Source organism: Alligator mississippiensis, chromosome 9, assembly GCF_030867095.1.
Source record: "Alligator mississippiensis isolate rAllMis1 chromosome 9, rAllMis1, whole genome shotgun sequence".
NCBI lineage: Eukaryota > Metazoa > Chordata > Crocodylia > Alligatoridae > Alligator > Alligator mississippiensis.
The window spans coordinates 301,416-329,286 of record NC_081832.1 but is presented as its reverse complement, the minus strand read 5'-3'; the positions used below and the strand labels follow the sequence as shown (position 1 = coordinate 329,286).

Here is a 27,871-nt window from a genome sequence, read left to right as displayed (position 1 = left end):
ACCTCTCCTGGGGGGATCTGCCTCCTCTTCTACCAGGACACAGCCCTGGCCGAGTGAGAAGGGGAAGTGCGGCCCAACATGAAGCGATTTGGTATGAAGGGGAAATTTGCAGTTATAAATAGGCCTCCTGCTCCACAAGGCAGCAGCGGCGGCAGCGGTGCAGAAGCCAAGCACAGCCCTGCAGCGCAGGGCGAGGCGAGCCTCACTAAACCGCTGGCACCCGTTTCCCCTTTCAGAAGCACCGCGCGTGAAAAGCATGAGCACGAGCGCAGGTGAGGCGCGGGACCGCGCCGCGAGCACGCAGCCCTCGCTGCCCCGAGCCCGGGGGCTGCGCTGCGCGTGGCACGGGCACGACCTGCCCTGCCCCTGGGACGGCCCCGCGCCCCGCAGAGCCGCTGCAGCCAGACGGAGCCCCGGCCCGCGGGGCCGCCTCAGCGCAGCAGACGGGCGCAGGGCGCGGGCGGGCGGACGGGGCGACGGCGAGCGCAGTCAGCAAGAAAGGCCTCGCTTCGGCCCTCCGACCTGGCAAGCAGCGCGGTGCCGCCCGCCCCCTCCACGGGCGCCGGCTGCCAGCCGGGACGCAGCGCCCGCAGGCGCCGAGCGGGGAAGGCGCCCCGGGCAGCCCCCTCGGCTCCGCACCCGCCGACCCGGAGCAGCAGGGCCGGCCGGGCGGGCCGCGGCGCGGGACCGCTGCTCGGGGGCTCCTGGCCGGAAGGCCTTGGCGCTGCCGCCGCCCGGTCTCCTCCAGCGGCGGGTCCCGCCCGCGCCGACGGGGCCGCGCTCGGAGCCGGGGCCGGGGCCGGGGCGGACGAGAGCGGGACGAGCAGCGACCGCCGCAGCGCCGCCGCCGCTCCGGAGCCTGGCGCGTGCGGGACTGCCCGCCCCGGCCGGGCCCGACGGGGGGGACCCGCCCGCCCGAGCCGGGGAGCACAAGGGGCCGGCGCCGGGGCACGGCTGGGGGTCACACCACGCCCGGGTCCTCCCCCGCACCGGAGCCCGGTCACCGGTCACGGCCCCCGGGAGCGCCCGGCGACGCCCACCCGACCGACCGACCGCTCGTCCCCGCCCGGCCCGGCCCGGCCCGGCCCGCACTCACCGCCCGGCGCTCGCCCGGCCCCGCCCACTCCGCCCCCGCGGCCGCGCATTGGGCAGGAGGCGGCCCCACGCGCCGCGTCGCTATGGCGACCCTGCGAGGTGGGGTGGTGCCCCGCCCCCAACGTGATGTCAGGACGCAGCCGAAAGCGAGCCCCGCGCAGCCCTGCCCCCTCTCCTCCCGCCCCGGAAGCACTTCCTGCGCGGACCGGAAGAAGAACTCTTGTGCGCGAGGCGACGACACGCGCGCGCCAGGCCGGGGGAACCGGAAGTGGGGCTAAGCTCCCGGCGGGCGCTTCCGGTGCTCGGCAGCAGGCGGGTTGGCGCGCGGGGAAGAGGGGCCGCAACCATGGTGAGCGCCGGGCCGCGTCGGGCCGCGCCGGGCCGGGGGGCAGCGGGGCTGGGCTGGGGCTCACGCCGCTTCGCTTGGTCCCGCAGACGGTGGGGAAGAGCAGCAAGATGCTGCAGCACATCGACTACCGCATGCGCTGCATCCTGCAGGACGGGCGCGTCTTCATCGGCACCTTCAAGGCCTTCGACAAGCACATGAACCTCATCCTGTGCGACTGCGACGAGTTCCGCAAGATCAAGTGAGGGGGGGCCGGGCCGGGCCGGGCCGGGTGCGGGGGAGGGGCTGCCCGGGGGAGGGGCTGCCCGGCGCCTCACGCCGCCCCCTCCCCCCCCAGGCCCAAGAACTCGAAGCAGCCGGAGCGGGAGGAGAAGCGCGTCCTGGGGCTGGTGCTGCTGCGGGGAGAGAACCTGGTGTCCATGACGGTGGAGGGGCCGCCCCCCAAAGACGTGAGGAGCGGGGGGCCGCGTCCTGGCCGCGAGCCCGCTCCCCTCGGGCTGCGCGGTCTCCCCTCTCCGGCCCCGGGAGGCCGGCGGGCTGCTGAGCCCCCGGGGCCCCTGGGCCGCTCGCCGCATTGATTGTTCCTCCTGGTTTTTCAGACCGGCATCGCCCGCGTGCCCCTGGCCGGAGCTGCAGGAGGACCCGGCGTGGGGAGGGCAGCTGGGAGAGGAGTGCCGGCCGGGGCCCCCATGCCCCAGGCTCCAGCAGGGCTGGCCGGCCCTGTTCGGGGAGTGGGAGGACCGTCGCAGCAGGTGAGATGCTGGGGCTCCGCCTTCCGCCCGGTCCTTAGCTGCGGCGTGCCCCGAGGACCAGCTGGCACCAGGCCGCCGTGGTTCGCAGCTGTTAGCCAAGCTCTTGGGCAGCCGTGCTTCATCCCAGACCCCCCACACGCGCTGAAGGAGGGTGCAGCTTTCTGCACAAAACTAATTCAGTTTCACGCTGTACCCCCACAACCACCCGTCATCTGTAGGGACCCGTGACCCCGCATGCAGGTGGGAGACGGGGCGCTGCATCCAAGCAGTGAGCAGAGGGGAAGTTCATCTCGCACCCTGCTGGCAGTCAGGGCAGTGCCCCGCGGAGCGTTTCCGTGAAGTCTTTTCTTTCGATTACAGGTGATGACGCCCCAGGGCCGTGGAACAGTTGCTGCAGCTGCTGCTGCGGCCACTGCTAGCATAGCAGGAGCCCCTACGCAGTACACACCAGGCCGTGGGGGGCCTCCACCACCCATGAGCAGAGGAGCACCTCCTCCGGGTAAGGAACTACTCTGCTTAAAGTCTGGGGCAATACAGGACCCGTGGTGCTTGGCTGGACTGGTGATGAATTGCAACCTCATCTGAACCCAGTGATGAGTTGGTGTTAAGCAGGATTACTCTGAAGTCCAGCTGGGACTGTACATCTCATCTAGGAAAGTAGCAACTATCAAGCAAAACGTGCTGGGGGCTGGGTAGGGTACATACCCTCTGTGTTGGCCCCTGCTGGCTAGCCCGACCCAAGGCCTGGGACTGACCCCTTCTGTCCTTGCAGGAATGATGGGGCCACCTCCTGGCATGAGACCGCCCATGGGTCCACCTATGGGAATGCCACCTGGCCGAGGGGCACCAATGGGGATGCCTCCCCCAGGAATGAGACCGCCTCCCCCTGGCATGAGAGGTGAGTGGAGGGGTCATCTGCCTCCCCCTGGCATGAGAGGTGAGTGGGGAGTCTCACCTTGGCTCTGGAAGGTGGGGAGCATATTTTGACTGTGTGCTGAAGCAGCATGGCTCTAGGCAAATGCATCGTTTCAGCCAAGTGCAGCAGACCAGAACCGTGTTCTCCTGGTCGGGCACCTGGGAGGCTGCTCTCAGGCTTGCCACAAGGAGTCTAGGCCTCCTGGAGGAAGTACTATAGGAGAGCCCTAGTACTGGAGACTAGCCTGGTGGCTGCCATTGTGCCTCAGATGTGTTGTTATGAGTAGACTTTTAAACCAGGCTCTTTTTCCCCACATCCAGGTCCCCCTCCTCCTGGCATGCGCCCACCCCGACCCTAAGATGTGCTGTGTTGGCATTAAGTGAACAGAACCTGTTGCTGGCTGCTCCTGTGCAACTGTGTCTGCGTTTCACTGTGTATATTTCCTATTTAGTAGCTGTAAGATTTGTCCCTTTTTAATAAAGTACGAAACTTTCTAATGGCTGGGTAGTGTCTTTCTCTTGGAGCGGGGTGCTCCCTAGCAAGGGAATGCAGACTATGGGAGCTGAGCAGGCATTCTGCAGCCTGTTGTACGGTTCTCCCCTGGGGGAGGAGAGGCCTTACAGCATGGGGTGTTTGAGAGAGACCTGAATGGTCTGCAACTAGAGTGACAGCTTGAACAGTGGGAACAGGAGTCAGATCAACTTGTCCTGCAGCTCAGAGTGCCAACAGAAATGGCCCTGCTTCTACTTCACACAAGTGACAGGGGAACTTGGTGCCCCCGCGAGGGCTGTCTCCTCTGCCAAGCAGCTAAGGAGGCAGCATGAATGGGGAGGCTCCCACTCTACCCTGCACCCTTCAATCACCACACTGCAAGATGAGCAGGCTGGGCAAACACATGGCCCTTGAACTGCTCATTCCCTTTTCAACCCCCACCTCTCCTCCATACACATGCATCAGATTGCAAGCTCACTTGTCTCTGCAATAACCCAGGGCCTATGACCTGCTTCCAGGCAGGAGGAAGAGTCTCACTGCCCTTCTCGGTATAAGAAAGGCCCTTGAGCAACAGGCACTCTCCTCTGCTGCAGTAACACTACAAGAAAGCCAGTCTCAGTCGTGGCTCCCCTGTAAGACCCTTTTTACTACACTGTAGATGCAGCCACTCTTGCTGGGCAGAGGTTGACAGTAGGTGCCTTACCAAAGATGGAAACCAGAGGCAGAGATTTGCCTGTTTGTGGAGCTGCTACCAAACTATTACCTGCAGGACAACAGGATTGCTGCAGCTAGGTCAGGGGCATCTTGAACGGTTTTGCTTTAGGCCCAGTCTCAGAGACAAGCACGGCAGACTATCACCAGCATAGAGAGGTTGACCCTTTACTGTATGGCTGCAGAAGATACAGTTTTTCCCTGGGGCTCTTCACCAGGTGCTCCTACAGTTACAGCACATGCTGGAAGTTCAGCCCAGAAGAGAGGCTGTGTGACTTCCGCCATCACGAAGGGAAGCAGGATTCTTGATGCTGAGGCCCACTGTCTCCTGCGGCAGCACATCCCAGGTAATGCTCTCAACAGAACATCTGTCACTTCCTCTTGTACCTGCAGAAGGACCGATGCTGAAGTTGCATCTCACAGAGCAGCCCTTGTCCCCGTGGGTGCAAGCACCAACCGCCTGCCGAGGAGCAGCATGCTACTGAAGGTACTGTTTGCAGCTGCTCCTCAGCTGCGGGCCTCTCACCCTAGAGCAGCAGGGCTGGCTCTGTCCCAGCCTAAGCACAAAAGATGCTCCTCTGCTGTGGCCCTTTAACAGGCTGAGAGGGGAAGGAAGGTGAAGACAACATGGGACGGGAAGCCTTAAGAACACATGCAATGGTGCCCTCACCTGGACTTGGATTTGAAGTTTCCTCCTTTTCTGCGATGGGCAAGGCCCAGCCGCTTCCGCTCTTCAAACGAGGGCCTGCAGGGAGAGCACCGTAAGGTAATGCGCAGCCCCAGCCCATGGCACAGCTCAGTTACCACCCAGAGGGTCCACATTTCACCTGCCCCTTGCTCACCCTCTGCTACTGTCCTGTTCCCTGGCAAAGGTGGGGTTTCCCACCCACCCCTTCATTCCTGGAAGGGCTTTACAGATGTGGCAGGGGCCTGCTGAGCAGAGGTGCTCACTCTCCCCCATGAGGTACCATGGGGAGGTGGAGCAACCCCCAGCACTCCCTGGTGCCCTTCAGAGAAGGGAGAGGGGGGCGGGCTCTCTCGGGAATGGTGTCCCCTGCCTCTAGGGCTGTGCATGCCCTAGAGCGGTAGAGCAGTTACCCAGCACGATACTGCTTCAGGGCCTTCCTGCTGGTGTTAGTGAGCTCCTCGTCGAATACAGATGACTTCTTCTTCTGTTTGGGGCCTGAGAGAAACAGCAACGGGAAGAAAAGTCAGCCAGGCGGCGCAGAGGGGCACAATGCTGGCCAGTTACCAGGCCCAGGGCGTGACTTGCATTGCCATGGGGAGTCAAGGCCAGGCACCCCAAAATCTGCATAGCCACCAAGACAAGCTCTAGGCACAGGGAAGGGCTCTTCCTCCAGGCCCCCACTGCAGACTGAGCGTGGCCAGTTACACTGCACCCACCCAAACAACTGCCATGGCCTTAGCCTACACTCACAAGCACAAGGAGCCCTGTTGCCCAGAGCCAGCGTGCACACCCCATGTGCAGCTATAATGAGGACCCAGCAAAGGGGATGTCTCCTGAGCTGTCTCTGCAGAGAAGTAGCAGCTCTCTCCTCACCTGTTGCTGCTGAGGGCTGCTCCTCTGGCAGGGCTCGGGCTCGCTTCCCTCTGCGGGCCCTCTTTGCCACTCGCTCTGCGTACATTTGTGACTTCAGGATTTCAAACTGCGACCTCTCCTCTGGCTGCAAGAGATGCACGTGCCAGGGGACAATCATCGACTCCCATCCTGGGGCAGGGCACACACCAAGCCACCCCAACTCAGCCCCCTGCCTCTCTGCTCACCGTCATCTCGCTTTTCTTCTGTGTGTCCTGCATAAACTTCTTCCTTTTCTTCTTGCCTCTCAGTGCCAGGTCAAACTCCTGAAGGGCTTTAGCCACTGAAGACAGACAGACACAGAGTGAAAAAATAAGTACAAGTCCAGAACAAATACGCAGCAGGAACAGGCCATAGGCCCCAAGACTAAGCACCCTCAGTTCCTGACTCACGTTTCTCTTTCTTCCTCTCCTCCCGAGTCTGAAACCAGCTCCGCTCAGGCTCCTGGTCTACCTTCTCCTGGTTTCCCTTCTCCAGTTGCTGCTTAGCCTTGTTAATCTGTGGGATGTTCCCAAGTAGGATTGAGCTCAATCACTCAGCTGAACTGGGAAGCTATTCTCATTCCAGTACAGCGCCTGGGGGCTGCACTATGTGGAGCCAGGACCCAGGTCACAGCACCAGGTGACTGCCGAGGACATACCAAGCCAACAGGAGGTCACGGCCTTTCCAGCTCCACAGAGCAGTTGGGCCAGGGGACTGGAATTGATCTCCACCTTCCTGGGTGCCCCAACCCCCAGCAGATCCCCGCGTGCTTACTTGAGCCTCTGACTGCTGCATCTCACGCTCCTCCCGCTCCAGGCGCAGCACCGCATACACATCCTTCTCCAGGGTCTCGATCTTTTCCCTGAACTTCAGGATCACATCTGGAATCACCCAGCAAGAGCTAGCCTGAGACGCAGCTCAAGCGACACCCACCTGCACTCACCACCTCACACCCTTGCTATGCATCTAGCGTGTTTGTAATCTGCCACCCACCAGGTCTTCCTGCCTGCACCCTCTAGCAAAAACCAGCCTGAGACATGGCTCATGCCTGCTATTCACCACCTCCCCCTACCCTCTGTCTAGCCTGTTTGTACCGAGCTCCCTGTTCACTCCCTCCACCTTGGCAAGGCACCAACCCTGGGGGAGGATTCTGGCCTTCACTGGCGTCTTGGCCGTCTTCACGATCTCCTTCAGCATCTTGCGTTCCTCCTCGCCCACCAGCGAGACCGAGCGCCCGGCTCGGCCCGCCCGCGCTGTCCTCCCCACACGGTGCACATAGTGCTTTACAGTGTTGGGCATCGTGAAGTTAATCACCTGGATAGGAGAGATGAGTTAGCCGGGGCAAGCTTCTGCGGCTCTGGAGAAACAGAGACTCGCAGACACTCACTGTTTTGACACCCTCAATGTCCAGTCCTCGTGCTGCAACATCTGTGGCCACCAGGACATCGATCTGCTCATCCTTAAAGCGCCTTAACACAGGCAGAGCACAGGCTGTCACACAGCTGCCTCCTGCCCACCACCCCTCCTCCTTCCAGCTGCCCATGACACCCTACCTTAGGGCCTCCAGACGCTGCGTCTGAGACAAGTTGCCATGCAGCTCCCCGACCTGCAGGCCCATCAGCCCCAGCAGGATGTGCAGCCGGTGAGCCTGCTTCTTGGTCTGGGTGAAAAGCATCACGTGGTCGGGGAAGGTTCGCGTCAGCAAAGCTGGAAGACAGAGGCTAGTCAGCTCTGCCCTTCGCAAACCATGGACTTTAACTCGCCCACCACCCGCAAGGGCTCACCCACCTGACACAATGGCTTCGCGGTCCCCTTCTCGGTTGGGTCGGATGCGGATGAATTCTTGCCGCAGGAAAGGAGCCACTTCCGTGTTGCTGTTCACAAAGATCCGGACAGGATTCTTCAGGGACACAGAAGCCAAATCCTTCACCTGCCGAAGCGGAGTGGAGACATGTCACTACAGTCAGGAAGAAGGAGCCGACTGCTCACCACAGCTTCTGGCCTGGGCTGTCCAGGCCACCTGGCAGCCCACCCAAAGGCCTTTTCTTACCTCGTCTGTCATGGTAGCGGAGAAGAGCATAGTCTGCCGGTGGTGGGAGCAGAGACGGATTATTTCCTTCATCTGCTCCTCGAAGTACTCATCCAGCATTCTGGAGAGGAGAGAAGCAGTGCGGTGCGGCAGCTGGAGCAATGCTGGCCTCCCCATCAGGACCAGGCACACACTGCTCCCCTGTGATGCTGGAAGCCCCATTGCTTGGGCAGGATGCACTTGCTGGGAATGGACGTGGCAGAGCCAGGCCTGCACCACCCCAGCCCAGCTTACCTGTCAGCCTCATCCAAGATGAGCACCTCAATGCTACTCAGATGGAAGGATGGACAGTTGTGGAGATGATCGATCAGACGCCCGGGTGTGGCAATGAGAACGTCTGGCCCGGAGCGCAGCGCTGCCTCTTGAGTCTTTACATCCAAGCCGCCTGTGAGGTGAAACCCCCCGCCATGGACCATGAGCTGTGGAGTACGGCAAGGACAGAAGCCCCAAACTCGCCTCCACTGGGTGAAGGATGCCTCTCAGTGGGAAACTTGGAAATCCTCAGGAGAGACCTCCTCCCCTTCCTGCCCAGCAGACGTGGCTCTAGCCTGGAGCCCTGCAGCCCAAGCAGCTTTAATCGCAGGATTCCCAAGATGCTCGTCTCACCCGCTTGCATTAATGTTAAGTGTAGCCCCGACAGCTAAAACTCCCAGCCCTAGGGATAATAAATACTCACCCACAGCAAGGCAGGTTGTGATGCTGCTGAACTGTGCCAGCTCTTTGGTGACAGAGTGCACCTGAATACCCAGCTCCCGGGTTGGCACCAGAACCAGCACCCGGGTCACAGGAGCCTGACGAGGCTTATAGATCAAGCGCTCCAGCACAGGCAAGATGAAGGCAGCTGTTTTACCTGCAAAACAGAGCGCACCAGCAATCAGCCAACCCCAAGGATCTAACTACTACCACCCAGAGCAGCCTCCTTCCCTCTCTCCCAGGCCCCTACCTGTCCCCGTGGCAGCACAGGCGCAAATATCCTTCCCCAACAGGCCTACTGGGATACAGGCTTTCTGGACTGGGGTTGGCTGCCTGAAGCCAAGTGCTGTGATTGCCTGCCAAGGAGAAAGAAAAGCTAGGCATCTGACCAAGGAACAGGAAATCTCACGTGCAGCTCAAGCAGGATGCAGGAGACAATGTCTCCGGGAGGGCTGGTACTCGCATGCCATCCCCTACAGCCCCTGCCTGGCAGGGAGAGACTGGGACTGGGGGTTCCCACACAGCCCGTCTCTCCTAGCAGGAGCACCTGTGAAATCTTCCGTGTCCCTACGACATTGTGCAGAGGCTGAAACAGTGCAATACCTTTAGCAGCGGGCGAGAGAGGTTCATGTCCTGGAATGACAAGCTGTCGTCATAGTGAGATGCATCTTCAAAAAATCTCTCTGTTTCCTGGAGAAACAAAAACCGAGAGGAAGACTCGAAACAAGACGCAGCACACACGGCCCCTGCCTACCTGCTCTCGCTGGCGCTGAGGTTGGATTCCTTGGGAGGAAAGGTGCTGAACAGTGTCATTCTTTCCCCCTCACCCTGATACTTACCACCACTTCTCCTTTCCCCTTTCTCTTCCGCTCTTTCACCTTGAGGGTATCTGCAGAGAAGGAAAAGCGCTGAGCCTCAAGTATTGACGGAGAACAGCTCCAGCCAAGCCGGCACCAAGTGCGTGTCCCGGGAGGGCGACGCCAAGGCAGGCTGGAAGTGGAATATCAAGCAAGGTCCTTTCCCCGCGACAGGAGCACAGACCACGAGGAAGTGCTGGGGGCTCACTGAGAGAGGAGGCACCGACTACGGCTCCCTCCTAGTACCTGCTTGCGTGAAGATGCTCTCGTCAGCTGAGGAATACTGGGACTCCACATCCACATCCTCCCCCTCCTCCTCCCTGCTTTCTTCATTCTCTCGTTCTTTGTTTTCATCTTCCTTTTCCGCCCCCGTGTCCTCCTCCTTTGTCTTTACTCGTTTTGCATCTCTTTCCTAAACGGAGACAGGGAACCTGTGACCTGAAGGGTGTAAACACGACTCCAGCCACCCTCCAACCATGTTTCAAAGGTAAACCTCTCTGGGAGCGGGAAGAGTAAGAAGAGCAGAGTCCTGTTCTCTGCCCCTGCCCTACGCCTCTCTCACGGTGAGGAGCACTAGGAAGGCGGCTTTCTTCCTGGCTGCTGAGCACCACTGACCTGGGCTTTCCTTTTCCTTCTCACTTTTTCAATCTTCTCATCCAGCGTCGTGGCTGCTCGCTGGCCAGGGAAAGGCAAAGAATTAGGGAAAGCTACAGAGCCCTGCACGGCCTGGCCTGCAGCTCGTCGGGCGCCCAGGAAGGAGGCACCAGGGTCAGGCTCGGTCCGGGAGACAACTTACATCAGAGCGACCAGGGCCCCCGGGCTGAACTCGCCCCCGAGAAAAGGAACCTCCCTCCGGCCCTCCCTCCCCGGCACGCGGCGCCCTCGCTGCGGGAAGGAGGGGACCGGCCCGGGCCACGCTCACCTTCCCCTTGAGCTGCCGCAGCGCCTCGGCCCAGGCCCCGCCGCCGCCCCCGGCCTCCTTCTCCGCGAACACGAAGTCGGCGTTGAAGTCCCCGCTGCGCCCATGCCCGCGCCGTCCCGCGACCGGCCCCGCCGCCTCCTGCACCGCAGCGGGGCGAGCCCCAGTGTCAGCCCGGCCCGGCTGCCCCCAACACCCCCGGCCCTGGGACCGGCCCCGCCGCCTCCTGCACCGCGGCGGGGCGAGCCCCAGCGTCAGCCCGGCCCGGCTGCCCCCGGCCCAGGCCCACCGCCTCCTCCACGACACCGGGGCGGGGGCGAGCCCGGCCCCGGCCCCGGGCACGTGGGGAGAGCCCGGGCCGCAACCCCCAGCCCCGCACCTCGCCGGACTCGGACTCGGACTCGGACCCGGACCCGGACCCGGGCTCGGCGTGGGTCCCGCGCGCCCGCCGCATGTCCGCTCCGCTCCGCGCCCGCACGGCTGGCCGGCCCCGCCCCGCGCACGCGCCCGGCCGGCCCCCCGGAAGCGGGGCGGGGTGTCCCGCGGCCCCGCCCCCCCCGGCCGCCGGGGAAAGGAAACCGAAAGCGGCGCCGCCCGGAGCCAGACCCGCACCGCACCGCACCGCACCGCGCCCCGCCATGGAGCCGCCGCGCGCCGCCCGCCGAGGTGAGCCGTCCTCCCGGTCCCCCGCGCGGGCACCGCCGGGCTGGCTGGGCCGTGGGGAGGATGGGCCGGGGCCGGGCCGGGCCGGGCTGAGCTGAGCTCTCGCTGCTTTTCCCCGCAGGCCCCGACGCCGCCCGCGGCAGAGCTGGCGCCCGAGGCGGAGGCGGAGGCGGAGGCGGGCAGCCCCCGCGGGCAGCCCTGCCGGGCAGAGGAGCGTGGCGCCCGGGGCCGCGCGGGGAGCGGTTCGGCGGCACGGGCCGGCTGCCCGGCCGCGGGCGGAGGGGCGGCGGGGGCCCGGGCCCGGGCCCGGGCTGGGACGAGGGCAGGAGGCGCCGGGCCGAGCCGCAGGACGGGCCCGGGGGCCGCCGGGCCCCGCCCCAGCCCCCGGCCCCGGCTCCGGCCCGCCCGGAGCTCCGCTTCCTCCTGCGCCACGAGCCCCGCGAGCAGCCGCAGCCGCAGGCGCAGGCCGGGCTGCGGCGCATCGGCTACAAGTTCCTGGAGAGCCTCCTGCACAGAGACGCGTCGGAGGTGGTCATCACGCTGGTGTCCAGCTCGGGGCTGCGGGAGCTGCTGGCGCAGGTGGCCATGAAGCCCAGCTTCCTGGAGCTGCTGTGCCAGGTGCTGCGCAAGGCGTGCAGCTCCCGCATGGACCGGCAGAGCGTGCAGCAGCTGCTGGGGCTGGTCAAGGAGTCCAACTTCCTCAAGGTCTGCCTGCCGCAGTACGCGGCCGACATGATGACGGAGCCGGCGCCCGCCCTGCGGCAGCAGTACGCGGGGCACGTCGGCAACATCATCGCGCTCCTCCAGGACCTGGTGAGCATCTTCCCGGCCAGCTCCGTGCAGAACATCTCCGTGCTGATGTCCATCCTGCCGGCCTCCATCAACGTGCTGAGAGCCTCCGGCGTGGACATCGCGGAGCAGACGGAGAGGAGCTTGGAGAAGGTCCAGGCCCTGATCCAGCACCTGCAGGAGAAGAAGCGCGAGGGCACCCTGCGGACCGACAGCTACACGCTGCTGCAGCCCCAGCCTGGCGGGCAGGAGGACTCCTACCGCGCCATGACCGTCTACCCCACCTACAACGAGGTGCACCGGGACGAGAAGCCCTTTCTTCGCCCCAACATCGTGTCTGGGAGGTACGAGAGCACCGGCGTTTACCTGGACACGCATTTCCGGCTCCTGAGAGAGGACTTCGTCAGGCCTCTGAGGGAAGGCATCCTGGAGCTTCTGCAGAGCTTCGAAGACAAAGGCTTGAGGAAGAGGAGGTTTGATGACATCAGGATCTACTTCGACATGCGGATCATCACTCCGCTCTGCTCCTCCTCCGGCATCGTCTACAAGGTCCAGTTTGACACCAAGCCGCTGAAGTTCGTGCGGTGGCAGAACTCCAAGCGCCTGCTCTACGGCTCCCTGGTCTGCATGTCCAAAGACCACTTCGAAACCTTCCTCTTTGCCACGGTGTCGAACCGTGACAGCACCGACCTGGCCAAGGGCATCGTGCAGCTGTGCTTCACCGGGCACAGCCAGGCGCTGCTGGCAGAGGCCCAGCCCTCGGACTCCTTTCTCATGGTGGAGACGACAGCCTACTTCGAAGCCTACCGGCACGTGCTGGAGGGGCTGCAGGAGGTCCAGGAAGAAGACGTCCCTTTTCAGAAGTACATCGTGGAGTGCGACACCCTCGTGGGAGAGCCGGCGTACCTGAGAATGGGCAGCACCTACAACCTCGCACCTCTGATGGAGGAGCCCTCCCCAGATGGAGAGAGGGGCCTGGCCAGCCCCGAGGGCTTGAGGAGACAGAGGGTGAACGTTCTCGACCCCAGCCAGTGGCCTTCCATGGAAGCCTTGAAGCTGGACGAGTCGCAGATGCAGGCCTTGCAGCTGGCACTCACCAAGGAGCTGGCCATTATCCAGGGGCCTCCTGGAACTGGTGAGAGAGGCTGGCTTACAGCTGCTGTTCGGTGGCTTTTTGCAAACTCCCTTAAGCCCCCCCTCTTACAAGCCCCACCTGATGAACCCAAGGTGGAGAATAATCCAAGTGAGGGGGAACGCTGCATGCCTTGCTCTTGCTTAGGAAGGAAGGGCTGGCCCTGGATCTCTCTCTCCTGGCTCATGGGCACGTATGGTGCAAGCACCTTTCTGCTCAATCCAGGGAGGGTCAGGGCAGCCAGGCAGCTGTCCTGCGACCACATAGTACTTCCAGGCCCCTGTTGTGTGGCTGGAGTCTGTCAGATGTGTCTCGCAGTGCTGGGTAGCTCCACTGCAGTCAGGGTCACGGGGAACGCGGGCCATCCTCTGTTCTGCGTGAATAGCTGAAACACCAGTCTGGATTTAGCCGTAACCCAAATACAGCCTTCAAGAGGGTTTGTGTTGTGGGCAGAAGGACCCCCTAGGACCCTGGGCTGTCATGTGTCTTGCACCATAGCCCTGCGCTGTCAGTTGCTTCCTTCCTAACACTAGGCTTTCAGCTCCTGGTTCTCTGGCCCCGACACGCTGCTGTGCTGACTGCAGAGGTTTCAAACTAGATCCTGCTGTCATGGCCTAGGATCCTAACTAAGTTTTTCTATGGTGCCCACTAGTGTAACACCTGAGTCTGGATCGCATAACGTGTGCCCCAGTCATGCCCAGAGGCTTCCTGTAAGGTAGGTCTGCACCCTGCCAGGCCTGTATGTGCACGCAGGAGGAGACAGTCCATCCCCAGGTATCTTTCCTCTGCAGAGATCAGACAGGGAAGCTCAGCACGTAAAACCCAGATCAGCTGGCTCCTGGCACAGCACCCGGTACTCTGGACTGTGCTGCTATCTTACAGATAGACCTGGTGCTCGGAGAGATTTCCTGCCCCTCGACATGTCCTGATGGTTCTCCCAGTTCTGAGATGGCACGTGGGGCTTGGGCCTCCAGACTGATTCTGGGTTTGTCCTGCAGGGAAGACCTATGTGGGTTTGAAGATCGTCCAGGCTTTCCTGACCAACGAGCAGGTGTGGCAGAAGTCTCCCATCCTCGTGGTCTGCTACACCAACCATGCCCTGGACCAGTTCCTGGAAGGTTAGAGGGTCTGTGTGGTAGAGGAGGGAAGCCCTTTTGGATGGGGAGGAGCTCAGACCCATGCTCTGTGCTGGAGCTGTCTAGCCTTTCACTCGGGTGGTTGCCTTGGGTCCAGTCCTCGCTGCTGTGCAGTGCGAAGGCCCCTTTGCAAGCCAGCCGAGCTGAACCCTGAGGAGGCGCCCTGGGGTGCGGGAGCTGTGCTTCCCTCCAGTGACATGTTCCTTTTGTGCTCAGGGATCTACAAGTCCCAGAAGAACGGGATCGTGCGCGTGGGGGGCAGAAGCAGCAGCGAGGTCCTGAAGCAGTTCACGCTGCGGGAGCTGAGGAAAAAGTGTGACTTCCGCCGCAATCTACCGCCGCACCTGCGCAGGGCCTACGTGGACGTACGTACAGGACCCAGGCCGCCTAGGAGAGGGCTGCCTCCATCAGGGAAGGGACCCCCAGCAAACCACTCCATGGAGCTGGCTCTGCCAGGCCATCTCCTCACCTGCCCTTCAATCTGCAGCTGGTGCTGACACCCATCTCTTGATCTGCCTGTTCTTGTTTTCTGTGTGGCCCTTTCCTTTTCCCTCTGCTGTTCCTGGATTCTGTCTTCCTGGAGCGCAGTACCCCTGAAAGCCTGTGTCTTGTGTTGGGCAGATCACGAACCAGATGAAGCATTCGGAGCAGGAGCTGCGCGAGGGAGCCAGGCACCTGGAGTGCACAACGTACGGCGTGCTGCACGAACGCCACCTGGAGAGATACATCTCCCCGCAGCACTGGGACAGCCTGACCAACGGGCCGGTAAGAGGAGCTTCCTCCCCCGGGGCCAGGCCCCTCCTGCCCCATGTCTGCCTGGCCACACCTCTTGTCCAGGTAATCCACAGTGCCCAGGGCAGTGATACCAGCCGGGGGGACATGACCATCCCCAGAGCAGGGCTCTGTGGGAATGAGACATTGATTTCACTGCCTGAGTAGGAGCTGACAGCAAGGAGGTGCTGTGAAGAGCTTGTGAATTGGCTGGTGCCCTGGATAGACCGGATCCCTACACTGCAGAATTCAGTTGGCTACATCAGTCATGTTCCTTGCCCTTGCAGTCGTAAAGAAACCCTCCTTGTCTGAATCTGATAGCATAGATGCAAGGAGAATGTGAGGGCTGACCCCAGAAAACCAGCAGCAGCCTCTGAGGTTTGGGGGAATAGAAACTTCCTTTAGCTCACTGCTTGCCTAGGTTTCAAACTGTTCCTTTTTAACTGTATAAAGCACAGATCACAGAAAACCTTCCCACTGTAGTCAGTAAAAATCTGTTCCTGAAGGATCCTGAAGCCACCAGAGATGTGCCAGGGTTGCCACACTTGAGACCACAGGCAGCAGCCTTCATTGCACTCTGGGTCTGGCCCACATTCATGCATGGAAGAGAAGCAGGTGCAGATTTGGCATGGTCTTGAACTTGGCATCAGAGCTCACCAGCCTGGTGGCTTGTTTCTCTCTGGCCAGGAGGACGAGTGGTTTTACTGCTTCGGTTCAAGGCACTCGATGATTTTGGAATGGCTGGGCCTTGGTGTCAATACCTTCACCCAGAATACTGCAGAGAACCCAGGGCCTGAAACCACAGGTAAGAGACTTCTCCTCTGCAGGGGGTGTGTGCAGGCACAGAGCTTGGGAGACAGCTGCCACCCATCGGGGTTTGAGAGATGCATGCAGTACAAGGGGGAGAAGAGAGTGTGTGCAGTGCTATGAATCCTGGATCCCTGCATCTCCCTCCAGCTGTGGCCAGATGTGTCTGTGCGTGTAACTGGGTGACTCCCCTGCAGGTGGCCAGCAGGAGGGGGAAGAGGAGGAGGAGGGAGAGGTACAAGAGGAGCTGCTGGAGATTGAAGAGGAAGCTGACCTGATCCAGGCAGACCGAGTGATCGAGGAAGAGGAGGCAGCCCGGCCCCAGCGGAGGAAGGAAGAAGAAAATGGGGCAGTCATGGAACTGGCCAATCGCCTGCTGGCCATGAAGCTGGAGAAACAGGGCCTGGGAGCAGCCCAGCCACAGCAGGAAGGAGAGTGGGAGGTAACTGCACAGGTGCACGTGGGCACTTGTTTCTGCCCTTCGTGCCAGATGTTTCTGGACGAGCAGGGAATGAAAGCACATGGGTGCAGGGAAGTCTCTCCAGTGTTGGTGTGTGATGGGCTCTCCACAGATGCAGCCAGCTCAGAGGAAGAAAATGAAACATAAGATGAAGGTTGAACTTCATAAGCTGAGCACGATGACGGAGAAGCAGGCTGAGGCTATCCAGGATCTGTGGCAGCTGGACCTTGGCTCCCGCTGGCAGCTCTACAGGTAACCAAACTCCTGGGTCTGTGGAGCAGACCGTTTCGAGGTGCACTCCCTGTTCTGCCCCCATCTTCCATCAGTGAGTGGTTTAAACCTGTTAAGACTCAAAGTCCCCTCGGAAAATGCCAGCTCTTTGCTTTGACTCATTTTTTTTTTTACTGGAGCAACAGAGTAATTCTTCCACTACAAAATGCTCAGAGAGACCACAACTGGTCGGAACGTGTTTGATGCTGGATTGCTATTGGGAATCCCTGGGTCTTAGCTAGTGAATCAGCACTGCTGGGTGTGGAAATGCTACAGAGGGAGCTGAGCCCAGTGCTAGGCGCCTTACTTAAGGTCATGCAGAATCCTGGGCCTGGGTCTCCTAAAAAGGTAGGCGAGTGCCCTGGCCCCTGCCTGGCCCCTCCTCTCTCATGGTGCCCATGCCCCTCCCCAGGCTCTGGCTGCAGATGTACCAGGGTGATATCCGGCGGCAAATCCTGCAGCACGAGCGGCAGTACCAGGTGGCAGCGGAGCGGCTGGCAGAGCTGCGGCTGCAGGAGGACCTGTGCATCCTCAAGGAGGCCCAGGTTGTGGGCATGACAACCACAGGTGAGTGGAATGTGGGAAATGTGCTGGCTCTGCCTCCTGGCCCACCTGCCAGGACGTGGTCCCTGAAGGGTTTGATGCCCAGCACTGAGGCAGCTCACGTGGAGCAGAGAACCCGCCCAGGCTGCAGCCTCCTTAGCAGCCAGCAGAGAGGGACTCTGACAATGCCGGGCTCAAGGAAAATCCTGTCTTGCCCTCAAAGAGCTTCCCAACAGTTCCCGGCCTCCTGCCTGGGGCTGACCACAGCTTATGCCTGTGATATCCACTGCAGGCAGCCCACAAACAAGAGGCAGCGCCAGCCTTGCGCTCTGGCTCTTTGCAGCGTGAGCTAGCTAAGTCCCTTTCTCTTCCATGGGCTGAGGAGGCTGGGAGCAGGGGAGAGGCATGGGTCCCAGGGACACCTCTGTGCATGTGTTCGTTCCCTTCCCTGCCACCAGTTCTGGGAACTGTCCTTGGTATGGTCCAGGATGCCAGTCTAAAGGTTTATTTGTATTTGGGCCCTTGGAGAGCCTCTCTTGTTCTCCTAGGAACACAAGGGAACTGGGGCCTGATGAGGGTCTCCTCCCCCCTGCCCCCCCATAAGGGCAGTTGACCACTGACTGGCTGCAGGGGGGTCCCGGTCCACTCCATGCTCTTGTTTCCACTGCCAGGTGCTGCCAAGTACCGCCAGATTTTGCAGAAAGTGGAACCTCGAATTGTCATAGTGGAAGAGGCGGCAGAGGTGCTGGAGGCTCATACAATCACCACGCTGAGCAAAGCCTGCCAGCACCTTGTCCTCATCGGAGACCACCAGCAGGTACTGCACCAGCGCGCACTGCCCCTCCACTGCGGGGGCAGATGGAAGATGCAGAGAAAGGTGTGGGAAAAGGAAGGTTTTGCAAGTGGGGCTGGGAAAAGACCTCATCACAGTCTTCTTCCCTTTCAGCTGCGGCCGAGCGCCAATGTGTACGACTTGGCCAAGAACTTCAATCTGGAGATGTCCCTCTTCGAGCGGCTGGTGAAGGTTGGCCTCCCCTTTGTTCGCCTGAATTACCAGGTGAGCAGCAGGTCCAGCATCCCCTCTTGCTGCATTCGTGCCCTGTGGGAACCCAGAGTTGGAGTCCTCTGGAAGTTCGGCCTTGCATCTTCCCCCTGGACAATCTATCAGAAAAGCACGCGCTGCCTAGTGCCTGAGAAGGGTTTTGGGATCTGTCCGATCCAGCTGCTGTGTCCCTTCGTGGGTGTAGGCTCCACGTCAAAGACACTGCTTCCAGGCTCTGTCTCTGCTTTAAATGACGTTGGTACAGGGGAATGGTGTGTTAACAATCTCTGTTCTTTGCTGGCTACTGCCAGTGAAAGCTGCCTGGCCATCCCGGAGTCGAAACATTTTAACCACACGGGTGGCACCAGCACAAATTTCCCCATACTGTCTCCTGTAGACCTGCCATAGCCTCTTTTGCTCAAGTTCTTATCCTGTGCCCAGCGTGGTGGCTCGGCACCTGGTAGAACCAGCTATCCCCCTGGGAGAAGCTCCCTTCCAGACCCGTTCAGTGCTTGCTCTCTCCCAGCACTTCCAGTGTGGGGCCCGATTCATCTCGATGATATTGCTGGCAGTTTACCTTAGTCTGGACACTTGTCCACTGGGACCTGGGTTGAAATGACCAAACGTATTTACTGCAGTCCTTGCAAACAGCCTTTGTGAAGACACTTCTGATCCCTTTCTGCTGACTGGACTGGAATGGCTGACAGAGCAGGGGGTGGCCTTGTGAATCCAGGTTTCTGTGTCGTGGTGGTTGCCTTGTGTGTGTTCTTTGTTCCCCAGTGAAGCCAGAGATGGTTAGCAGGGGAGAGGCACAGTTCCCTCCAGCGTGAGAAGTTGGCTGTGCTCCTCCGGCAGTGCTGACCTGACAACTTTGTATTTCAGCACCGCATGCGCCCTGAGATTGCCCAGCTCCTTACTCCTCACATATACCAGGAGCTGGAGAACCACCCCTCGGTCCTCACCTATGAGAACATCAAGGTACATTCACAGCTGGTGCTAACCAGTGTGTCTCAAACCTTTTACTGGTAACTGGAACCCTCTGTTTAGCTCCATCATACCTGGTTGCTTTTTGGGGTTATACTGAAGTGCCTCAGCCTCACTCATTAAATTCATCTGTTTTAAAAAATATGACAGCTGACTTGGGAATTAGGTGCTATAAGAGACAACTGTATGTGGCAGCAACAAGACAGACTATGGTGCTGCATCCAGTTCTTACGGCAACCTTCTAAGAAAGATGACAAAGACCTGAAAGATGCAGAATGATGCATAGATGATTGGAGGCTCGAAAAACACTGCTAGAACGAGGCACCCTAGGACCTTAATCTTCTTATTGGAAAACAGATCAGCAACTCGATTGTTATGTATTTACTTCATGAGGTGAACATACCGGCACTCATGGATTCCTTAATGTAGCAGAAACAAACGAGAACCAACAGGTCAATGCTGAACTGAGGCAAATTTTAAATTAGACCAGATATTTTTAGCAGTGAGGATGACTAACAGTGGAACAAAGTGGTAAGGAACAGTGTGGGAAGGCCAGTAGTGGCCAACCTTTGTGACAAGCATGCCACAAGTGCAGCCCAAAGTATGAGCCAGTGCATCCACTGTATTGCCCTTTTCCATCAAACTAGTTATGCTGGCACAAAAGCAAAGGGCTGCCAGATATCCCTTCCTCCTTCAGACAAAATACAAGACCTTAAATACTCAGGCCCTAAAGTTGGGCGAAAGGAGGAGGAACGCACCTCTAAATGAATGAGCTTATTTGGATTTCAGAACCAAAGTGCCACAGACCCTGAGATGAGACTTATGTGGACTGCAAGTACCACACAGACACGTCACTGGAAAGTGCACGTGTGCATTCCACCCAAGCTGCTGGGTGTATCTGTAAGTGATAAAGCCTGTCCATCCACCCATTCCCCTGCCCTCAAAGGAAAACTTGTCTTTAGTGTATGGAACATCTGCTTGCAAACACCCACCAGCACCCATCCCTTCTAGATAATGTGAAGAATATTGCAGGTGATGAGAGAACTTGGGTCTTCCAAATAGTGCAGCATTTCTGAGTTGTCAGTGCTGTCCTATCAGGACTCTGAGGCATGGCTTGCAACCTGAAAGTCTTTCTTTCTTGCTAGTTATGTTGTGAAAATGTCTGACAGAGGCTTTGCCTTAGGTGTGTGATGCTCTGCCGCACTGCACCACCCAACACCCTCCCCCCCGCCCCGGTGTCTGTAAACTATGCCTGAAGTCTTAGGGAGGAAACCACAGATGCAAAAGGGAAGGTTGCCATGTTGGAAGGAACTCTTCTTTTCTCTGGTGACCTTTCCCTCTCTTTTCATTTCAGGGGGTTGCATCTAACCTCTTCTTTGTGGAGCATGACTTCCCTGAAGAGGAAATCCAGGAAGGGAAAAGCCATCAGAACCCACACGAGGCCAAATTCGTGGTGGAGCTATGCAAGTACTTCCTGTGCCAGGACTACCTGCCCTCTCAGATCACCATCCTCACCACCTACACTGGGCAGCTTTTCTGTTTGCGCAGGCTCATGCCTGCCAAAACCTTTGCAGGTGTGAAAGTTCACGTGGTGGATAAGTACCAGGGTGAGGAGAACGACATTATCTTGCTTTCACTTGTGCGAAGTAACAGGGAAGAGAGAGCTGGATTCCTGCAGATTTCCAACCGGATCTGCGTGGCATTATCCAGAGCCAAGAAAGGGCTGTACTGCATTGGGAACATGGGGATGCTCGGCAAGGTCCCCCTCTGGAGCAAGATCATTCACACTCTCCGAGAGAAAGGTCGGATCGGCCGCTCGCTGATACTGTGCTGCCAGAACCACCCTGACACTCGGACCCTGGTGTCCAAAGCAGCAGACTTCTGCCAAGTTCCAGAAGGGGGTTGCAGCCGCCCCTGTGAGTTCAGGCTGAGTTGCGGACACGTCTGCACTCGGGCATGTCACCCCTATGACATCCAGCACAAGGAGTTTCAGTGTCTGAAGCCCTGCCAGAAGGTGCTCTGCAAAGATGGGCACCGTTGCCCCCATTTGTGCTCTGAACCCTGTGAAGAATGCATGGTGAAAGTGCCGAAAACTATCCCCAAATGCGGCCACCCACAGATGGTTCCTTGCTCCACCCCTGCAAGTGAGTTTTCTTGTCAAGAGCCTTGTCAGAAGTATCTGACATGTGGGCACAAATGTAACAAGCTCTGTGGGCAGGAATGCACTGCGCAGTGTCCTGAGCTGGTGATGGTCACATTAAAATGTGGCCACGACCAGCAGGTGAAATGCTGGATCACGGAAGAGATGGAAAATGGGATGCCTGTGAAGTGTAAAACGAAATGTGTGACCACGCTGGACTGTGGCCATGTCTGCCCGGGCTCCTGCAACACCTGCTATGAAGGGCGATTTCACGAGCAGTGCAAGAACCCCTGCAAGCGCTTCCTCGTTTGCTCCCACAAGTGTCAGCAACCTTGCACTGGGGAGTGCCCTCCCTGCCAGCAAGCATGTCAGAACCACTGCGTCCACAGTCAGTGTAAAAAGAAATGTGGGGAGATGTGTATCCCATGCATGGAGCCATGCGAGTGGCGGTGCCAGCACTACCAGTGCACGCAGCTTTGCTCAGAGCCATGCAACAGGCCCCGCTGTGATGTACGGTGCAGTAAGAAGCTGCGCTGTGGTCATCCCTGCATCGGGCTGTGCGGGGAACCCTGCCCCAAAAAGTGCCTTGTGTGTGACCACGATGAAGTCACTCAGATATTTTTTGGCTTTGAGGAGGATCCGGAAGCCTGCTTTGTGCAGCTGGAAGACTGCGGCCACATCTTTGAGTCCCAAGGTCTCGACTATTACATGGACGAAGACGAAAGTGCCGTCAAGCTGAAGGTGTGTCCCATCTGCCAGACGCCAATTAGAAAGAACTTGAGATACGGCACCATTGTGAAAAAGCGGCTGGAGGAGATCGAGAAGGTGAAGGAGAAAATCCAAGGCCCAGCGCGTGAAATTGAAACGAGCAGGCACAGGCTGCAGGCCACGCTGGAAGGGAAGGCCGTTCTGCGGAGGGTGCTGCCTACCAAGTACGACCGGCTGGAGGACAGGCTGAAGCAGCCCAACCTCTCCACGAAGAGCGTCGGGCTCCTGGAGAACCTGATCAACTTCTACGAGCGCGTGGCGGACCTGACCGGGTCCCTGAGCAAGCTGGACCCGAGCGAGCGGGAGGTGCTGAGGAAGCGGCTGGCGGAGGTGCAGGAGTGGCTCAGCAAGCAGCGGCTCAGCTTCAGCAGCCAGGAGCTGTCGGACCTGCAGAGCGAGATGCAGCGGGTGACGTACCTGGCCAACCTCCTGACCCGCTGCAGCGCCGCCGGCACGCGGCTCAGCGCCGCGCTGGCCCAGGACGTCGCCGCCCTGCGCACGCTGCTGCAGCGCACCGGGAGGTTCACGGCGGAGGACGAGGCGGCGGTGCGGGTGAAGATGGAGGAGCTGAAGGCCGCGCTGCCCACGTCGGGGCTGGGCATCTCGGAGGAGGAGCGGGTGCAGATCGTCAGCGCCATCGGCTGCCCGCGCGGCCACTGGTTCAAGTGCAGGAACGGGCACGTGTACGTGATCGGGGAGTGCGGCGGGGCCATGGAGCAGGGCGTCTGCCCCGAGTGCCAGGCCGTCATCGGCGGCCACAACCACGCGCTGGACGACTCCAACCGCCTGGCGCCCGAGATGGACGGCGCCGCGCACGCCGCCTGGTCCGACACGGCCAACAACCTGCTCAACTTCGAGGAGCTCGGCCGCCTGCTCTAGGCCGCGCCCGCGCCCGCGCCACGGCCCGCCGCACTTTACCGCCCCGCCCCCGCCCCGCCCCGCCCCGCCCGCGCTGTCCGCGTTTTCACCGCAATAAATTTTATCCAGTCACTCAAGGTGCCTGCTCCGCCCCGGGGGGGCGGGGGTCCTGCCATCACCCGAGCAGCGCCGGAAGTGGGCGCGGGGCAGGGCGGAAGCAGCCCCTACGCGGCGTCTTCCGCCCGGCTGCCGGGCCCTCCCCCAGGTTCGGGCAGTGGGGCCAGTCAGGGCAGCGGCTTCAGCGCTGTCTGCGCGTGCGCGGCGGCGGGGAGTGCGTGTGCGCACTAGGGGGACAGCGCTCGATGGAGCCGGAGCTGGAGCCGCTGCAGCGCCTCGGCGGGGCCCTGCGCGCGGTGCTGGCGCGTGTCCGCGGTGAGCGGCGGGGCGGGGCGGGGCGGGGTCTCGGCCGGGGGTCCCGGTCCCGGTCCCGGTCCCGCGCTGAGCCGCTGCCGCCCGTGTCGTTGCAGAGGGGGAGCCGCCCGCCCGCCGCGCCTGCCCCGCCTTCCAGCCGCCGCGCTTCTGGGCCGCGCTCGGTACCGGGAGGGTGCGGGCGGGGGCGGGCAGCGCGGGGGGGGGGGGTGGGGCGGGGGCGGGGCGGTGTGTGACCGCGCGTCTCCCGGCCGGGGGGCTGCGCAGCCCGGAGCTTCCAGGCGACGTCGCGGGAGGCCACGAAGCTGAGCCTGGCCTTCTCGGGGCCGCTGCCGCCGCGCGCCCAGGTGGGTGCTCCGCGGCCGCCCCCCGCCCCGCCCCGCCCCAACCCTAGGCTCCCCGCCACCCCGCGCCCCCTTCACCCTCGCCTCGCCTCGCCTCGCCCCCCCGCAGGACCGCGAGAAGCTGTGCGACGGTGTGCGGGATGCCGTGCTGGCGGCCGCCGCGGCCTACCACGGGCTGCCCAAGGACCGAGGTGAGGCGGCCGCACCCCTGCCCCCAGGAGGAGCCGGGAGGGAGGGTGCTGGCGGGGGCAGAAGGGGCCGTGCAGAGCGGCCCCCGCGTCCCGGCCATCAGCCTCTTCCTTCTAAACCTCTCCCAGGGACCACGCTCCGGAAGATGGTGCGCGACGCCACCGCCGAGGTGGTGGAGGGCACGATCCAGCTCACAGACGTGATCCTGAGCAGCGCTCTGCAGAGGTAACGCTGGCCCTGCCCCGCCCCAGCTCGACCGGCCTCGCGGCGGGTCGCGGCCACGGGAGAGCAGCGGCTTCGTGCGTGCATGCGTGCGGTCCGGGCGCCCCCAGGGCCGGCTGGGAGCCTGGGGCTGGGCGTCGTGGGGCGGGGGCGGGGGTCTGCGTGGCTTGGTCAGGCTCGCAGCTTGAGGCGGCTGCCGGGTGCTGCTCAGTCCTCTCAGCGGCGATGGGCCCAGGGCCTCGAGGGATTTTCTTTCTCCGCTTCAGTTTGTCTCGGGAGCAGCTCGTATCGACTGGCGGCGTGTGGGAGGCGTGCGAGCAGGTGTCCAGCCTGCCGCGAGGTAGGTGGCGTCGCTGCAGGTAGCGAGAGCTCTGCTCGCAGCAGCACTGGCCCTGGTAGCCCTGAGACGGAGCGGAGCCGGTGGCTCCTCGGAGGCCAGCCCCTGCCGCACGAGCCGAGTCGCCTGATGCGGGGACGCCGCAGCTCTGAGCGACTGCAGGGAGGCGGGGGAGCGTGGTGCGAGCCGGGGAGGCGGCGGGGTCTGCACAGCCCCCGGCCCACTCACCTCCCTCTGGCCTCTGCGTGCAGATAACCAGGCAGCCGTCCTGTCAGTTGTGGCCACGTATCTGGAAGTGGTCAAGGATGCCCTGAAGGAGATGGAGCAGGTAAGAGGCCCTTACTTCCCTCTACAGACAGCTGTCAGCTCTGGGCTTTGCAGTAGTGCTGCTGTGACAGCAGGCAATGAGTTTGCCCCGGACAGCGGTCCAGTTGGTTTCTGTGTTTTGGTTTCGACTCAGACCGAGATGTTCAGCCCCACACGGCGGGGGCGCCTGTGAAGTGTTCAGTTTCTAGCTCGATATGGGGCTGCTGCAACTCGCGTCCCTGGCTTCTCCCTGAGGGGCTGTTTGCTGGTGGGGAGAGGGGTGTTCCGGCAGGCTCTTGTTTTAGGCGTGTTGGCTGTAGCCCTGATGGTTTAAGGACATAGCTGGACATGGTTCTTTGGGTGAATGCAATATGTTTTATTAAATTAAGTAATTAAATAGTTGGCCTAATAAAAGACATCAGATTTCCCAGCAAGCTCTTGGCATTCGGTAGCCTTGAGGGGAGGGTCTAACTTCTATATCAGTCTCCTACAGAGAAGCCTTCTCAGCAATGGCCTTGGACACCTGGGAGCTGGGGGATCCTGAGGGAAGCTTGGGTGTGCTGGGGATTGCTCGTCATGCCTGGGGCAGATGGTGGGTTCCAGAATCCCGACGTGCTTGTGTCCTCAGGCTCAGGTTGAAGGAGGTGACCCCTACGGGGACATCATGGAGGATGAGGAGCTGGGTTCTCGAGGCAATCGGGATACCTACTGGTCCGAGGCAGACCGGAAGCTGCTCAGCCCCTGCATGGGGCTGATGAAGGCCTCCAAAGCCTGCCTGAAGAAGGTCTTGGGTGCAGTGAAGGCTCACGGCAAAGCAGACACACCGGAACATGTCGCGCAGCTGGATGACCTTGCAGACATTGCCAACGAGATCAGCCCCTGGTGAATCCTCCCTTCCCTTTCATTGTGGCTTGCTGGGTGCTGTGCTAGAAGCAGCATCTTCGCAAGGGTTGCATTGCCTTCTGAGCTGGTGGTGGGAGTAGGGGCATTTGACCCTGGACCTCTGAGATGGGCTACAGGTGTCATCCTAGCTGGGCAGGAGAGAGCTCCAAGGAAGTAGCCTGGGGAACAGGAGTGATGCCCTGGCTGCAAGGCAAGGGAGAGTGTGTTCAGGCAGAACCCATGCTGAACCTGGCAGCACCAGTTTGCTCTCAGAGGCGATTCAGTAGGTGGCTGGTGTCACCTTGGGCTGTGTGCTTGCTGGCACTGCCAGGGGGTCCCCCTCCTGTAGTGACTGCTCTTTCTGTTCTGCCGTAGTGTGGACGAGCTGGCACTGAGCATGTATCCACCCATGAACCAGCTGGCTGTGCGCCTCAATGTAAGTCCTGCTGTTCTTCAGCCTTCCTGTATAGAGGCCCTGGCCTGGCTCCCGTGGAGAGCAGAGCGTGTCCACGGGGGAGCCAGCGCTACAGAGTAACTACAGAGTAACTCCCTTAGCTGAGGAGAGCTGGTTGGTGTGGGGCCCCCTTGGCATCCTGAGGAAAACTGTTGGTCCTTGCCTCAAAGGACCATGGCCCATCTGGTCGAAAGGCCCTGCTGGTCCTTATCCCAGCTGTACAGCTCAGAGGTGTCTGTGTGGCAGCAAGGGGATTGATCTGAACGAGCCAGCTGACATCTAGATCTGATCTGGTCTGCACATCTGTATTCTTTATTTTTCTAAAGAAAAGTTGATTCTTGTTAGGGTGCTAAGCAGGGGGGTGAGCTGGATGCGGTCACTTAAGCTGTTCTATAGCTCTGTGTTTGCCAAGCGGATTCCTACTTTCATATGTTAAAATGGCGAATGATGCACTTCTTTCGCTAGATTGTTCATGTACTTGTGAGTTGTTTTGGTCTATATATGGCTGGAAACAAGTAGATTAGAAAGATGCAAAATAGCATTTAAAGGCTTTTAGTGAACTAAACCAGGGTGTCAAATTCACCTGGCCCCATGGGCCAGACCAGTGGCGCAGGGCCACCCTGTGGGCTGGACCCAGTGCACATCCCGTGCTGGCTGGAGCCAGCACCACATGCAGCGTGTGGGTCAGCTCTTGAGGGGCAGCACTAGGGGCCAGACGATAGGGCTCTGCCCCGTGGGCTGTATTTTTGATACCCCTGAACTAAACCTACTCTGATTGTGCTGGAGCGAGGTAGCATGTGCCTTCCCCTGAAGCCAGGTGGGTCAGACACAGGCTGGGCTGACTCAGTTGCTTTCCTTTCGGTCTCTCTTTAGGCAGCTAAACTGGCCTCTGTCCTGAAGAAGATGCTAGAAATTGCAAGGTGAGTGTGATGTTTTTTGGGCCCTCTCAAGAGCAGGGTGTACAGGTGCCTCTCCTGATGGTTGACAGTGTCTAGAAAGTGGGCAAGTCAGCCCTGGAAGATGGGACTTATCTGGGCACTTTTGGTTTGCAAGTATCTGTCTTTGGAACAACCCCAGTATCACCAAGTAGCGTGGGAGAGTGGAAGAGGTAACAGCTGGGTGGTGGGGCAGGGCTGTGTGCATGTCTGGGGGTATTCAAAGATGAATCCATGGTTGTGGACTAGGTAGGAGTTGGCTCTGTCCAGTCCTGAGGGCTTGAGGGAGCTGCACCAGTCACGTCTCATGACAGCTGAGTAGCGCGTGATGGTCTATTGCCTAGGGCTCCCCCTAAGCCATTCCTGATGCTTTCCCCCTTTCCTGCAGGGCAAGCCATGCATGCCCCCCATCCGAGGAGGGCTGGGTGCTGTTTCTGACTGGGGCAGTAGATCACAACATGAACAAAATCAAGGACTTCACACAGGGTGAACTCTGATGCCTGCGTCCCCACATGCTGTGGTCAGGGTCTCAGGTGGATCTGGCCATTCCCTGCCGCCAAGGGAGTGGGATGAGAGCGGGGCTTGGAGTGAGGAGCTTTTCCAACTGCGAAGAACTTTACAAAAGCAAAGATGGCTCGCTAACGATCTCTAGCAGCTGCCAAAGCAAAGCTTAGACTCGGGACAATGTGGAGTTGTATATGGATGCTGTGGATGGGTCTCGTCCCTGCTTGATGTTCGGGCTAGCCGTGAAGGCAGAAAGAGCAATAAAATATAACTGGGTTCATGCGGGTGCCTCTTGTGTGGAGACGGTTTGGTGTGCGGAGGGGAAGGGCCCTGGCATCCTTCGTGGGCTTGCCCTGCCAGCTTTGGCTGGGCTAGCTCACTCCCTGAAGATGCAGTGGAAAATGCTGTTTGCTGGGTCAGCAGCTCCCTGGCCCCATGGGAGCTGAGTGCAGCTCTA

At 60.3% G+C, this 27,871-nt stretch overlaps 4 protein-coding genes across 6 annotated transcripts; 3 read left to right on the top strand and 1 right to left on the bottom strand.

The window, feature by feature from the left end:
• The first annotated feature begins 1,300 nt into the window (after positions 1-1,300).
• On the top strand, positions 1,301-3,606 carry SNRPB (small nuclear ribonucleoprotein polypeptides B and B1). 2 transcript variants are annotated; one of them, XM_014604275.3, is made up of 7 exons: positions 1,301-1,444; positions 1,531-1,682; positions 1,779-1,890; positions 2,041-2,193; positions 2,554-2,692; positions 2,966-3,130; positions 3,430-3,606. In XM_014604275.3, exons 1-7 carry the CDS (start codon positions 1,442-1,444, stop codon positions 3,465-3,467), a joined length of 762 nt encoding a protein of 253 aa, XP_014459761.1. In that variant the 5' UTR covers positions 1,301-1,441; the 3' UTR covers positions 3,468-3,606. The 2 variants fall into 2 exon arrangements, with proteins under 2 accessions (XP_014459761.1, XP_006271514.1); XM_006271452.3 differs by having other exon boundaries at positions 1,306-1,444; positions 2,966-3,091.
• Positions 3,607-4,466: 860 nt separating this feature from the next.
• DDX27 (DEAD-box helicase 27) lies at positions 4,467-10,944 on the bottom strand. The gene is made up of 21 exons (XM_059713069.1): positions 10,829-10,944; positions 10,453-10,590; positions 10,146-10,205; positions 9,777-9,942; positions 9,513-9,562; positions 9,277-9,363; positions 8,924-9,029; positions 8,657-8,830; positions 8,215-8,365; positions 7,942-8,041; positions 7,680-7,821; positions 7,445-7,598; positions 7,279-7,360; positions 7,028-7,205; positions 6,666-6,772; positions 6,302-6,407; positions 6,098-6,192; positions 5,874-5,997; positions 5,411-5,495; positions 4,983-5,057; positions 4,467-4,699 (listed from the first exon to the last, which is right to left on the bottom strand). Exons 1-21 carry the CDS (start codon positions 10,901-10,903, stop codon positions 4,684-4,686), a joined length of 2,271 nt encoding a protein of 756 aa, XP_059569052.1. The 5' UTR covers positions 10,904-10,944; the 3' UTR covers positions 4,467-4,683.
• An 80-nt stretch (positions 10,945-11,024) lies between these two features.
• Positions 11,025-22,944, top strand: ZNFX1 (zinc finger NFX1-type containing 1). The gene is made up of 13 exons (XM_059713067.1): positions 11,025-11,115; positions 11,234-13,036; positions 14,032-14,151; positions 14,386-14,534; positions 14,791-14,934; positions 15,628-15,745; positions 15,945-16,189; positions 16,320-16,459; positions 16,890-17,044; positions 17,692-17,837; positions 17,967-18,077; positions 18,945-19,040; positions 20,401-22,944. Exons 1-13 carry the CDS (start codon positions 11,088-11,090, stop codon positions 22,831-22,833), a joined length of 5,688 nt encoding a protein of 1,895 aa, XP_059569050.1. The 5' UTR covers positions 11,025-11,087; the 3' UTR covers positions 22,834-22,944.
• An 85-nt stretch (positions 22,945-23,029) lies between these two features.
• CCNDBP1 (cyclin D1 binding protein 1) lies at positions 23,030-27,696 on the top strand. 2 transcript variants are annotated; one of them, XM_059713074.1, is made up of 11 exons: positions 23,030-23,244; positions 23,340-23,405; positions 23,509-23,588; positions 23,695-23,776; positions 23,903-23,999; positions 24,263-24,336; positions 24,585-24,661; positions 25,268-25,521; positions 25,897-25,957; positions 26,849-26,895; positions 27,299-27,696. In XM_059713074.1, exons 1-11 carry the CDS (start codon positions 23,175-23,177, stop codon positions 27,405-27,407), a joined length of 1,017 nt encoding a protein of 338 aa, XP_059569057.1. In that variant the 5' UTR covers positions 23,030-23,174; the 3' UTR covers positions 27,408-27,696. The 2 variants fall into 2 exon arrangements, with proteins under 2 accessions (XP_059569057.1, XP_019352169.1); XM_019496624.2 differs by lacking the exon at positions 23,340-23,405 and having other exon boundaries at positions 23,033-23,244.
• The last annotated feature ends 175 nt before the right edge of the window (positions 27,697-27,871 follow it).

What these genes read in the sequence shown, in the direction of transcription:
- ZNFX1 (XM_059713067.1), top strand. Translation starts at nt 11,088, where the DNA reads ATGGAGCCGCCGCGCGCCGCCCGCCGAG. An exon ending in TGCGCAGGGCCTACGTGGAC is followed by an intron (nt 14,535 to 14,790) that starts GTACGTACAGGA and finishes TGTGTTGGGCAG; the next exon opens with ATCACGAACCAGATGAAGCA. An exon ending in TCCCGCTGGCAGCTCTACAG is followed by an intron (nt 16,460 to 16,889) that starts GTAACCAAACTC and finishes GCCCCTCCCCAG; the next exon opens with GCTCTGGCTGCAGATGTACC.
- SNRPB (XM_014604275.3), top strand. An exon ending in GACGAGTTCCGCAAGATCAA is followed by an intron (nt 1,683 to 1,778) that starts GTGAGGGGGGGC and finishes CTCCCCCCCCAG; the next exon opens with GCCCAAGAACTCGAAGCAGC. An exon ending in CAGAGGAGCACCTCCTCCGG is followed by an intron (nt 2,693 to 2,965) that starts GTAAGGAACTAC and finishes CTGTCCTTGCAG; the next exon opens with GAATGATGGGGCCACCTCCT.
- CCNDBP1 (XM_059713074.1), top strand. Translation starts at nt 23,175, where the DNA reads ATGGAGCCGGAGCTGGAGCCGCTGCAGCGCCTCGGCGGGGCCCTGCGC. An exon ending in CGGGCTGCCCAAGGACCGAG is followed by an intron (nt 23,777 to 23,902) that starts GTGAGGCGGCCG and finishes AACCTCTCCCAG; the next exon opens with GGACCACGCTCCGGAAGATG. An exon ending in CTGAGCAGCGCTCTGCAGAG is followed by an intron (nt 24,000 to 24,262) that starts GTAACGCTGGCC and finishes TCTCCGCTTCAG; the next exon opens with TTTGTCTCGGGAGCAGCTCG.
- DDX27 (XM_059713069.1), bottom strand. Translation starts at nt 10,903, where the DNA reads ATGCGGCGGGCGCGCGGGACCCACGCCGAGCCCGGGTCCGGGTCCGGG. An exon ending in GGCCAGAATCCTCCCCCAGG is followed by an intron (nt 6,773 to 7,027) that starts GTTGGTGCCTTG and finishes GGGTGATTCCAG; the next exon opens with ATGTGATCCTGAAGTTCAGG. An exon ending in TGCAGCAGTCAGAGGCTCAA is followed by an intron (nt 6,408 to 6,665) that starts GTAAGCACGCGG and finishes AACATCCCACAG; the next exon opens with ATTAACAAGGCTAAGCAGCA.